Source organism: Lactuca serriola, chromosome 2, assembly GCF_051521515.1.
Source record: "Lactuca serriola cultivar US96UC23 chromosome 2, Lser_US96UC23_V15, whole genome shotgun sequence".
Taxonomy (NCBI): Eukaryota; Viridiplantae; Streptophyta; class Magnoliopsida; order Asterales; family Asteraceae; genus Lactuca; species Lactuca serriola.
The window spans coordinates 141240690-141252500 of NC_136409.1; the positions used below are offsets into that span (position 1 = coordinate 141240690).

General features: G+C 36.7%; 1 protein-coding gene across 1 annotated transcript; it reads right to left on the reverse strand.

The window, feature by feature from the left end:
* Positions 1 to 8850: 8850 nt before the first annotated feature.
* LOC145086897 (glucan endo-1,3-beta-glucosidase 14-like) lies at positions 8851 to 11515 on the reverse strand. Its single transcript, XM_079024748.1, has 4 exons — positions 11344 to 11515; positions 10132 to 11162; positions 9922 to 10037; positions 8851 to 9180 (listed from the first exon to the last, which is right to left on the reverse strand). The coding sequence occupies exons 1-3, from the start codon at positions 11393 to 11395 to the stop codon at positions 9981 to 9983; spliced, it is 1140 nt and encodes a 379-aa protein (XP_078880874.1). The 5' UTR covers positions 11396 to 11515; the 3' UTR covers positions 8851 to 9180; positions 9922 to 9980.
* Positions 11516 to 11811: the final 296 nt, after the last annotated feature.

Sequence of the window (11811 nt, forward strand, 5' to 3'; positions counted from 1 at the left end):
AGAAAAAAGGTTCGATAGACAAACATGATCTTTGTGCCAAATTTATAAATAAATATTTAATTACAATAATTGTCATTAGAGCTGTTTATGTAGATATGAAAAGAAATCATAATGTCATATATTTTTTGTGCCAAATTTTATAAACTATTATTTAATGAATTATCATCTATTTCTTGGAAAAATATTTATGGTCAGTTTTTAATTGATTTACTTGAAAATGTAAAATGAAAGTTTTGAAATTTTTCATTTTAAAATCGAAGTTTATTTCAATCCAATTTATATGTTAAATTCATTAATTCCTAATTACAATGTTTAGGTATAACTTTATGACTAAAGCTTGTTGGTTTTTATCAAATATATAGTTCGTATCATTTTATTTTCAGTTTTAATATAATAATACCTAAACATCGAATTGTCAGTTTAGCGGTAAGACATTGGGCGGTGGTTGTGAAAAGGTGGAAGTGATGTAAGACTGCGGAGTGACCTGTAACATTCACTAGTTAGCAGTTCGTGTGGAAGTGTTGTAAGACTGCGATGTGTCCCGTAGCGTTCACTAGTTGTCAGTTAGTGTGAGAGTGTTGTAAGACTGCAGGGTGGCCCATAGCATTCTTCGATCCATATGCAGCGGTGAGATTTTGGCAAATATGTGATTTGCTCACGGATTTCTTTATATGGTTTAGACTAAAGTGGTTATGTTCGCAAGGCTGTGGGAGGGCTACGACAGGTTTGGACTTAGGAATGGTAGGTCGTGGGAGATCAAGTATGAGGTAAGACTACAGTTGATCCTGTAGCGTTCAGTTTAGCATCGGGTTTGGTGTCGAGATGGTTCAAATAATTATTGCCAGTTGAGATTTTCTTTCAGAAGTCGCATTGGGCGAATGTGTTGGTTTCTTCTGGTGCAGTAACCTGGGAGGAATCCGGTATTTCAAATAGCGGGCAGACAAGTTGGGACCAGGAAGGTCTCAGCTGCTTTTGGAAAGCAACTAAGAGGCAACATAATGTTTCAGGCAGTATTAGTGATTTAGGATTTGTGTGTGGGGGGTAGCTTGTTGTTCGAAGGTGCTAAGTCACTTTCAGTAAATAATCTCAGAGTAATTGTTTTGACCCTATCGCGTAACTCTTGTTTGAGCCTAACCGTTGTAAGGATGAATCATCTACTCAAAGGATTATCAGAGCCTTCTGTTAAGTATAAGTGTTCTGTAGTTGTTTATGCTCGATAATTTTGTTTCCTTTGGTCTCATCAAGATAATCAGGGTTAGAAGTGTTATGTTTGGTATGTTATTCAATGAGGACTTGGTTTAGTGATGTTTCAGCGTGGGCGGTCTGTCGGATAATCAGACCAATGTAGATTTTAGGTTTCAGAAAGGTAGAAGTGGTTTTCTTAGGGGCTAAGAATTGTTCTTCTTCAGGTTGGAAGTTTCTGTTTGGGTTCGGTTGTATTAGGAAGGTCGTTTTTATACGCAAAATTCTTGGTTGCGTTCCTTGGGTTGTTTGGTTTGATCTAAGTGTTAGTAAGGAGCGATTTCGAGGATGAAATCTAATTGAAGTGGGGGAGATTTGTAACATTATGGAATTTTTAAGTGTTTTTTTTAAGATCCTTGAAGTTATAAAGTGTTGCAAATAAGTCATTGGAATGTTTGAAAATGTGGGTTGCTATTTTACGCTCAACGTAATTTGGTCTTACTCCCCGCGTAAGTAGGAAAAATGGACGCGGGTGTTGAGGGCTGTGCACCCAGCGTACAGAAAGAACGCCCATCGTAATGAGCTGGATCTCAAAACCCTAAAATTTAGGGTTGGATCAATATATAAATACCTTAAGTCCCAGGTGTTTGCCCCTCCACCAGCCTCCATTGTCATAAACCCTAATCTCGAACCGTAGCATCATCCAAGAGTGTTGTGAGCTCTTTATGTGCATCTTTGGTGGGTTTTGGTGATCATTCAAGAGTGTAAGCTTTGTGCAAGGTGGTGAATCAAGGGGAAGGCTTGTGCATCTTGACTAATTTTGCTCCATTTCCTGCTCATAAAAGGTAAAAAGTTCTAACCTTGCTCATTATAAGTTGAGATCTAAGATTATGTGAGTTTTGGACCTAATTTTGATCTCATGGATGAGATCTAGTGGTTGGACACCACTCTAGGAGATTTGAGTTGCTACTCTTAGCATTTCTGAGGTTATAAATTCATAAAGTTTCCACCTTTAAGGTTGAAAATCATCCATGCATGAGTTGTTGTCCAACTAGTGAAAGTAGAGTGTTGCTTCTTGAGGTTGGGTCCTTTTGGGGCATGTAAAGTCACCAAGTCCATGACTTTATGGTTACAGATGTTGATTAGGAGTTGGATCTGAGATTTGGACTTCTGTTCATAAGTAATAATGGCTTAATGGTTTTTTAGCTAAATGGTGTCGTATGCGGGGCGTACATTGTGGTACGTTGAGCGTACATGAGTGCCAACTCGTTCCCAGCCAGTTAGCCCAGTACGCGGGGCGTATCAGGGTTACGCCAAGCGTAAAGTGATCAGTACGAATTGGGCTTCTTTCCATTTTGAGCTTATCGGATTTGTTCATGGGTTGGGTTTATTTATATTTCTGGGCTCGTTTATGTCTGAGGATTTTATTAAAATTTGGTCCTTGACATTGAGCTTGCCTTGTTGGACCTGTGTTTTAGTATTGGGCCTTTGAGGGCCAAATGGGCTTGAGCCTCGTGGTGTCTTTTGGGCTTTATTTCTTTGGGCCTTTTGGGCCATCTAAGGTCAACTGTTGGACTAAGAGAATTATTGGGCTTAGGATAAGGCCCATATGGGGGGTTGGGCCTAATTTTGAAATTTGGGCCATTAGTGGGCCTTTGTGGAACTTTCGGATTTGGGCCTTTTTGGTTTTGGATTTGGGCCTCAGTTTTGGTTTAATTTGGGCCAGGGGTAAAATGGTCATTTTACCCAAAGTATGGATTATGGATCATAGTTTGGGACCTAATTGCTAATTGGGTGTTATTTTGGTATTGATAGCGTGTAGGAGTCGTTAGGGCAACAACTATGGATTTCTTTCAGTGAGCACTGCATTCGAGGTGAGTTTTCCTCACCAGGTTTAGTGGGTCTAAGGCACCAAGGCTGACCCTTGTTGATTATGTTGATATACTCGTTGTCTATCTGATACTTGTATGTGCTTGTATTTGTATGCCCATTGGACAGGGCCCGTATTACGAGTGTGGGCGGGGCTCATATCTTATTGGGCGGGGCCCGTTATGCGAGTGTGGACGGGCCCATATCTTATTGGGAGGGGACCGTTATGCGAGTCTGGGTAGAGGGCGGGGCCCGTATGTGATATGTTGGTATGTGGTATCTTGGGGAACTCACTAAGCTTTGTGCTTACAATTTGTGGTTTATGGTTTCAGGTACTTCCGGTTCGAAGGGGAATGGCTCAACTTGATCGCAGCACACACACCTATGTTTTTTCCGCAACTTATGATTTTGGGAGTTACTATGATAATTGTTTTAATTTGGAATACCTTAATGTTTGGATAAATGTAAATGGATGTTTGAATTTATATATTAAATATGAAAAATTTACCCTTGACTTTCGGGATGTTACATAAACATAACTATAAGCACAAAGCGTAGTGAGCTTCCCCAAAATACCACATACAACATACACATAAATATAATCGCACGTGGCTATGTCGAGTCCATATCAAACCCATGTAGTAGCAAGTAGTTGTGTTGGGTCCGTATCAACCGCGAGTCCATAATGACTCTGAGTCCAGTTTGGCTCCATGTATATATCATACAATTATATCAATAATAGTCATATAACCACATACATCCTACACATATGAATCAGTGGGCCGACATTAGTGTCTTCGACCCACTAGTGTGGTGAGAAGACTCACCTCACAGAAAAATGCTCTACTATTACTGCTCTTATTGATAGAGTACCACTGCTACGCAACACCTAATCAGTCAAACCAAATAAACCTTAAGCTCTTCCTCTAAAATTGGTGATTGACCAAAATTCAACTCAAGTCAAAGGTCAATGGTCAAAGTCAACGGTTGATGTTGACTTTAGTCAACCACCACGTCGTGGCCACCTATGGCCATGTCGTGGCCCTCTAGTAACAGCTAGTCGTGATTTTCCCTACCGCTACGCCGAGGCGACCTGTGCCAAGCCGTGGGCACTGGGTTTTCTGCATCTTAATGGATTAAGTTGTTTTCTTTGATCCCTAAGGCTCAAAATTTCAGATCTGGTCCGAAACAAAGTCTAGAAGGATAAATTTCCAACTTTACCCGATAAGACCATCCAAAAGGTCAAAACCTCAAGCCTAGATTCAATGGGGCTAAATATGACATGACTTTCCCCATTAAGCACTTATCCCAAAAATTCCATAACTCATTTACTCCAAAACATATTCTAATACCTAATCCAACATAAAAGTTGATGCTTTATAGACATGCACGTCCAATGCATGTCTTGAAGCCATAATGAGCCAAAAAGAAGGTTTTTCCATGGAAATCCCATGTGTGGTTCAAAACTCCACAAGAATTCATATCCATCCCAATAACTATGTCAAATGTCCTAAGACCCATAAAGTTGAAAACTTTATGAGATCTTAACACTCTAACCCACAAGAACATGAAGATTTAGGGACAAAAACACAAGATCTAGCAACCTAACATGATAAAAATCGAGTCTTGGACACTTACAAAGACCTAGAAGATTGCTAACACCAATCATGAGGACTAGCTTGCCGAGTCTTAGCTCACTTCTTCTTCTTCCTTCCTTCTAAGGCTTCAAGAACACCAACAAAGGCTCAAAATGAGAGAGAGAGAGAGAGAGATAAAGAGGGATTTTGGGCTTCACATATCTGATGGAGGCTAAGTGTGAGCAAACCCTAGCCCCCTCATTTCTTTAAATAGGGAGCAAAACCCGGAAAATAGGATTTCTCACTTGCCAACTGCCACGCCGTGGCCTATAATGCCACATCGTGGCGGCTTAAATGAAACACGTGGGCAAATATTGACTTGCCACGTCATGGTGCCTCCCCGCCACGTCATGGCAATCCTATAAAATGCTAACATTTGCAAAATGTAAAGTACCTTGGGATCTAAATGTTACACATAAACCATGATTGAGGTAATGCTGTAGAAAACTAATTATTAGAGGCTTATAGAAGGAACGATGTAACATCCCTTTAAGGCATGTACCATAATATTTTCTACTTTTAGCCACCCGACATGAAAAATTCTCAAGAGGTCCACCCATCCTAAAGATTGCTCTAAGATAGTCTCACTTATATGCATAGTTGTTATGAGATCTACTGTCATCACGATTTTAAAACATATTTTATATGGAATGTATCCACCTGTGACAACCCGAAAAATTTGGATCAAGCAAGGTCAAAATTGTAACCATGTGCAAGTGAATTCACAACGTAGTTTGTTGTAATAATACTTTGAAAACCAAGAGGGCTTGGTTTGGATAAGTGTATATATAGGAATATATACTTTGAAGATTATATTCATAAGAAACCTTTAAGATTCAACAAGTGATAACATGGCAAGACAAGTCAAATTGTGGGAGCACAAATCATGAAATTAAAACATTATTGTATTATTTAAGCCTAGTACCCCACAAAGAATGGGATTTCGGTCCATTTAAGGCCGAAATCACCCTCCCATGAAGCATCAAGACCGAAATCATCTTAACTCCAAACCACTAGGACCGGAAGCCCTTTAATGGGTGATACCTAGGTCGAAAACTCCAAGAATAAGCCCACTAAGGCCGAAAACAACAATTTTGGGGGAGTTTAGGACCGAAATCACATGGGGGAAACAATGTGATTTCGGTCTAGGGAAGCAGATAAGAAGTGTTGACTTATTGATTAGATGCTTATCCTTTTTTTCCCATGCAATTTTATACCCAACATGTATCCATGTATTACCCCATAGTTAACCAAGTATACATCACATCATTTTCCCTTCCTTATCTTTGGACGAAGTCAACCCCACCATTTCTCCATTTTCACTTCCTGTTAACTTCCTTCTCATCTCAAGGATTAATTTTCAAGTTTCAAAGGATTTTAAGCTCCAAGTTCATCCGTAGATTTTTGGTAAGTATTTTCATAATACCCTAGTGCTTATGTACAATTTTATGTTGGTTTCATCCACTTTACACACATTATTATGTGTTAAACTCTTAGGATAACATTCTTGCCAAGAAAGTTCAACCACCCCATTCAAGTGTTAGGCTTGGAAATCTTCACACCATCTTCTCAAATAACCCACAAAACCACTCACGGCGAGTTCATACCCCCACATTTTCAAGCTTTTTCATGTTTTCTTGTTTTTTTTTGTGTGTGTGTGTGTGGGGGGGGGGGGTGGGGGAGGGGATACAAGTAAAACTTTGTTTATCACACAAATATTTACGTGTTTTCATCTTTATATTCAAGATAAGATATTATTTGCATAATATATGGTTAATACTAGTTTCGTATAATTATTTGTGATATATATATATATATATATATATATATATATATATATAGTTTCAAATGCAAGACTAACAAAACAAACATAATCTATGTTATAAAATCATAAGAAAATTTATGATTTGTAAAACTACATGGTTTTTGAAGCTTTTTACTAAAATATAACTTTTATAACCAAGAGAGTACATTCTAGTTAGTTCACTACTTTGTGGGTTACAACCCAAAATATAATGTTTTGACCTTACATTCTGAAACTAGACAAGATAACTACTACATATTTATATAAATGGTTATTTAAATGTCCTTAACAAACAAACGTTATAAACTATAATTGGTATAGTTTGGGGAGTCACAAAGCTACACTTTCATTTCAGAAGAAACATATAATTATTTAATAATATAATTATTTCATTTACAAGAAAACGATTTTTCAAGTGCAATAGACGTAAGCTAGTTGATAAAGACTTGTGAGATCTTTAGCTTCACCGTACCCATCAGAGTACACAACTAAGTCCTGAATTATAACCAGAGTCTCATGTAAGGAGAACGTAACACTTGTGTATAGATCTATATGGGATTGACAACCCCACACCTCAGCGGTTCGCTATAGTTAGACCGGCCAGTCTAGGCTGACAAATGTCTTCTAGTTCCGGCGCCTGAAGAACATTGTAGCAGGCCTACTAGTCGTTAGCATGGTTATGATAATTCACATTACAGTATTAACAAAACATATTGGTTTATGGGCTAGAGTACACTTAAATAGTTTCACAAAAAGATAAATCTTACTAAAACTATTTTTCAGTACCGCATCGGTTACATTTTAGCTTTGGGTTTGAGACTTACAACAAGGTTAACATACACACAAGTAGTTTTATTTACAGATAAGGATACTACTTTTCAGCATAATATTACATACATTTTAGTCTTAGGGTTTAAAACTACAGTTCATATTTAAGAAAATATTGGATTTTCTGGAAACATACATTATCTTTGTACAAGGAAATGATACAAAGGAAATACATACATCTACAATTTATATTGAAGAAAATATTGAGTTTTCTGGAAACATACATTATCGCTTTACAAGGAAAATATACAAAGGAAATACATACATTTTAGTTTTGGGTATAAGGCTTACGACTCGCTTTTAAAGAAAATATCAGATTTTCTAGAAGTATACAAAACCATTTTACACGAAACCGTTACAAATCTTTTTCATACAAAATGCTTATGAACTCACCAACTTAATTGTTGACACTTTCAAAATCACTTGTATTCTCAGGAAACCAGTAAACATGTAATCAAGCATTTTGAGGGCAGGCGGCGTTGTATCATGTTTTCTACTTTTCAGTATTTGTATTTAACTTTTGAGTAAAAATAAACAATGTAAACTTGTAATCTCAATGTATGATGTTGTGTTGCTCTGAATCATTTATATTCAATTGTTATGATACTGTGAAATGACGTCATCGTTCCTAGTATTTGATACCAAGTATCATAATATTTTCTACTCTAGGCCACCTTGTAGGAAAACTTACCAGTGAGGTCACCCATCCTCCAACATGGACACACTTAACTACATAGTTTTTTGTGATTTATTGTACTTACTACTTTAATACATGTTGTGATGAAGAATGTATCTACACCCTTATAAGTAGATGTTTCGTTTTACTTCCCAATCGATGTGGGACCATACATCTCTCCCCCATTCTAATGAGGGAGTGACCCTACTCCCACATTGATTGGGAAGGAGAAATAATCATTTCCTTATAAAGGATATAATACATTCCATGTTACAACTCATTTTAAAGCTATGAGAACAGAATACTCTATAAGAACTCCACAGTTAAACATGCACAAGTGGAAGAATGGGAGATTGTCACGACGGCTGATTGAAGACGAGGAAGAAGTCTTCACAACGGCTTCACAACGGTGCAGAGGCGGCAGGTGAAAGGCCGAGGAGGGAAGAAGGAAGGGAAAAAATTCTAAGAGAAGATTAAGGAAAGCTCTTACGGTACCATGCTAATATATGTATATTTCTCATTAATTCAGAAGTGATTAAAATACACATACACAAATACATAGGCCTTGGGCCGACTATCACAATACAATACGTGGGCTACACTACATGTGACATGGTCTAACACATATTTGATATCAATGTAAAATATTAAACAAAACATAAATCGCTATAAGTATAAAAAATAAAAACTATAATAATTATTAATTTGTTCACAAATTTACTATAGAAAATATACAGAATACTTATATTAATCAAGTGTCAACAGTAGTTGCAAATTTTAAACTATCACAATATGATTCTTTTTAATCTTACTACTGCGATATTTATAGAGCTGTAATATAAATAAATATGGGATTTATAAAGTAAACCACTCAAGTCTTTATGTTATTTTCTTGTCTCGGAATACAAATTCTTACATACAACTACAAGAATCACATATTACTGATCTCAATTAACTTCATCAATATATACAATAAAATCTACCAAACTTATGATCAAAATCATTATAACTTTCTAAGCTAGTACTATCTTTTGAAGAATCTCCTATGTATATAAATTAACAAAGAAATGCGGCTTTAATTTCTTGATAAGTTATCACCACGGCTACAGCCTACAATGAGGGGTCAAGTAGTCTTACAAGGCGGATGTCACTAAAGTGAAGGCTTATCCAGTTATCGACTCTATCTGCAAAATCATATGTGACGTGATCGTTAGTTTCATAGAATAACACAAGTAAAAGTGTAGATTTAACCACCATATTTGAAAAGTCTATATGTAAACAACACTAATTCATCACTCAAAAACTAACTTGTAGCAATAGACAAGATAAGTTGACCCAATATCACCATATTAAACAATAACATGGTGCAATTTGGCATTAGGCATCTAATAATAACATGACATGTGGTGATGACCAACGAAACGACTGCCGTTTTGACTTGTTCCAATTACAAACCATCCAATAAATTAAAGTTAGGTCAGGCTTTTTTTTTTATAAAGTTACACTTTATATTTTTAAATTAAAAGACGCCCAACTTGACCATTGAGTAGCCCACACTATATATATATATATATATATATATATATATATATATATATATATATATATATATATATATATATATATATATATATATATATATATAACCCTTACAAGAAAAGGAGAAAGTGACAACTTTCATGTTTTGCACATGATATGAATCTTTCATGCAGTTTCTACTGAGGGGACATAAGATAGTGGCTATCTTTGGCACATTACAATCATAAGAAATCCTTGAAGATATGATATGACAATTATGGTGAAGGAAAAGCACTAGAATGACATGTATACCCTTGAAATAGATAGTTGAAAAGAAAAGCACTAGAATGACAGATATACCCTTGAAATAGATAGTTGAAAGGAGTAGAATTCAAGAAATGCATTACCTCTAATATCGCGCTCCCCATGCATTCTTTAAACTAAATGTTAGTCAAGTTCTCTATCTTTAGACAAAGATTAAGTATCCAATTAGCAAAAAGAGAAGGTTGAAGATAGACAATCCCTACAAAAACACAAGTTAAAAAAACATAATCAAAACTCAATAATTCATACTTAAACCACTTCAGTAACACAAGGACAAGAGCGTCTTTTCTTACATTTTTCATAGACGCCGAAAAATGCATACGAGGAAGGTAACCTTGTACACCAAGGTTATATACCGGAGTGCCATTAGGATAATACAATCCATAGTTTCTCTCTGATGTAGGGCCAGGCTTCATGTTCTCATTAAAAAGGGCAAAAACGTAAATGTCAATAGGTTGTGTAGGGTTCGCCGGTGTTCCTTGTCGTTGTTGCATTCTTTGAATCAAGTTTTTATGGTAAATCCCCGCGTTTTGAACTGTAGCTCCAAATTCGTTCTCATCTCCCTTCGAAGGCCACCCAGTTTCAGAGATTTGGACTTGTATATTGACATGATTCAATGCCTTTATAGCCGAATAAACCGCATCAATTTGAGCATACAACATATTATCATACTTCAAGTTTGTGTTTGGATCAATTGCCCCGGGATTCGGTTCAAAAAGAACGTATTCTAAAGGTACATTGTTGGGGTCATTCTTGTATGCAAAGTAAGGGTACACATTGATCAAGAAAGGAGAATTGGTTTGAGCATGGAAGGTAAGAATCGGTTGTATATATTGGATCAAATCTTCCCGAAATGCCCCTTGGGAAGGTGGGAAAGATGTTGCTAGGATTTGAAGGGAATGAGCTGTTGTCACGTAAACTTGTTGGTGTAATCCAAGATTAACCAACGCATTGTACATGCTTTGCATGGCTGGATATAGATATGGTGCTAATTGAATATCTTGTCCTCCTAAGATCTCATTACCTACGGTAATACAAGTGATCCTAGTTTGGGAAAGATAAGGTTGTACGTTTTGCTGAATCCACATTTGAGCTTCTTGAGGATCTTGCATTCTTTGAAGATACTCGTTTCCTAATCCTATGATGAATTCGACGTTGGAATTCGCGAAAGAACTTAACACTTTAGGATCGGCATCGTAGAGTTTAACTCGACTGATGTTTAAAGATTTTAGGAGGACTGAGACGTGTGATGCCGGTGGGAGATTGTTCGCTATTTGTCCATAATTTATACCAACTCCAAGGGCATATGTGCCAACGAATAATCCTGTGAATGCATCAAATTCAGAACTTTTTCGAATTAATATGATATAATTACAGTGCACAACTCAATGAATCCCAAAATATATCAAAAACCCAGACACGAATCAATAAATTAATCCCACGTTTTATTTAAAACCCAGAATCAAGATTTCTTGAAAACTAGTAAATGGTAGAAGATGAAGTACCTGATAAAGTTAGGAGTAAAAGAAATGTTGGAATGATATTGGCCATTAACATGTCAAATTTTGAGCTTCCACAGAGCTCAGCTGCCGGAAAGGTGTTTGTGTGATAAATCGAAGGCGGAAAGAGGCGTCTGAACTTGAAAGATGTTCGGCGTTTGGTGTTTATGAAATGGATCATGAGGCGGCATTATATAACCTCGATGATCGCAATGTGGAACTTTCTAGGGGCCAACAAATGAGTGGATACCAGGTATTGCACCGTCATTCTACTTGCAGCTCTAGGTCCAAGAAACCGACTTAATATGAATTTACCAATATGCCCCTGTCAGGTTTTCGAGTTTTAACTTTCATACACGGTTTCTTGCCTTTAATTGTTACTTCCTTTCCACCAGCCCACCACCCTATCTACCAGAAACAACACCATTCAATGAATAATTTTTTATTGCTTTCGTGTTATTATTAAATTAGCAC

Excerpts from the sequence above, each read along its gene's own strand:
- LOC145086897 (XM_079024748.1), bottom strand. The coding sequence starts at position 11,395 with ATGTTAATGGCCAATATCATTCCAACATTTCTTTTACTCCTAACTTTA. Across the intron at positions 11,163-11,343 it reads TTTACTCCTAACTTTATCAG|GATTATTCGTTGGCACATAT; the intron begins GTACTTCATCTT and ends ATGCATTCACAG. Across the intron at positions 10,038-10,131 it reads TTTCGGCGTCTATGAAAAAT|GGATTGTCTATCTTCAACCT; the intron begins GTAAGAAAAGAC and ends GTGTTTTTGTAG.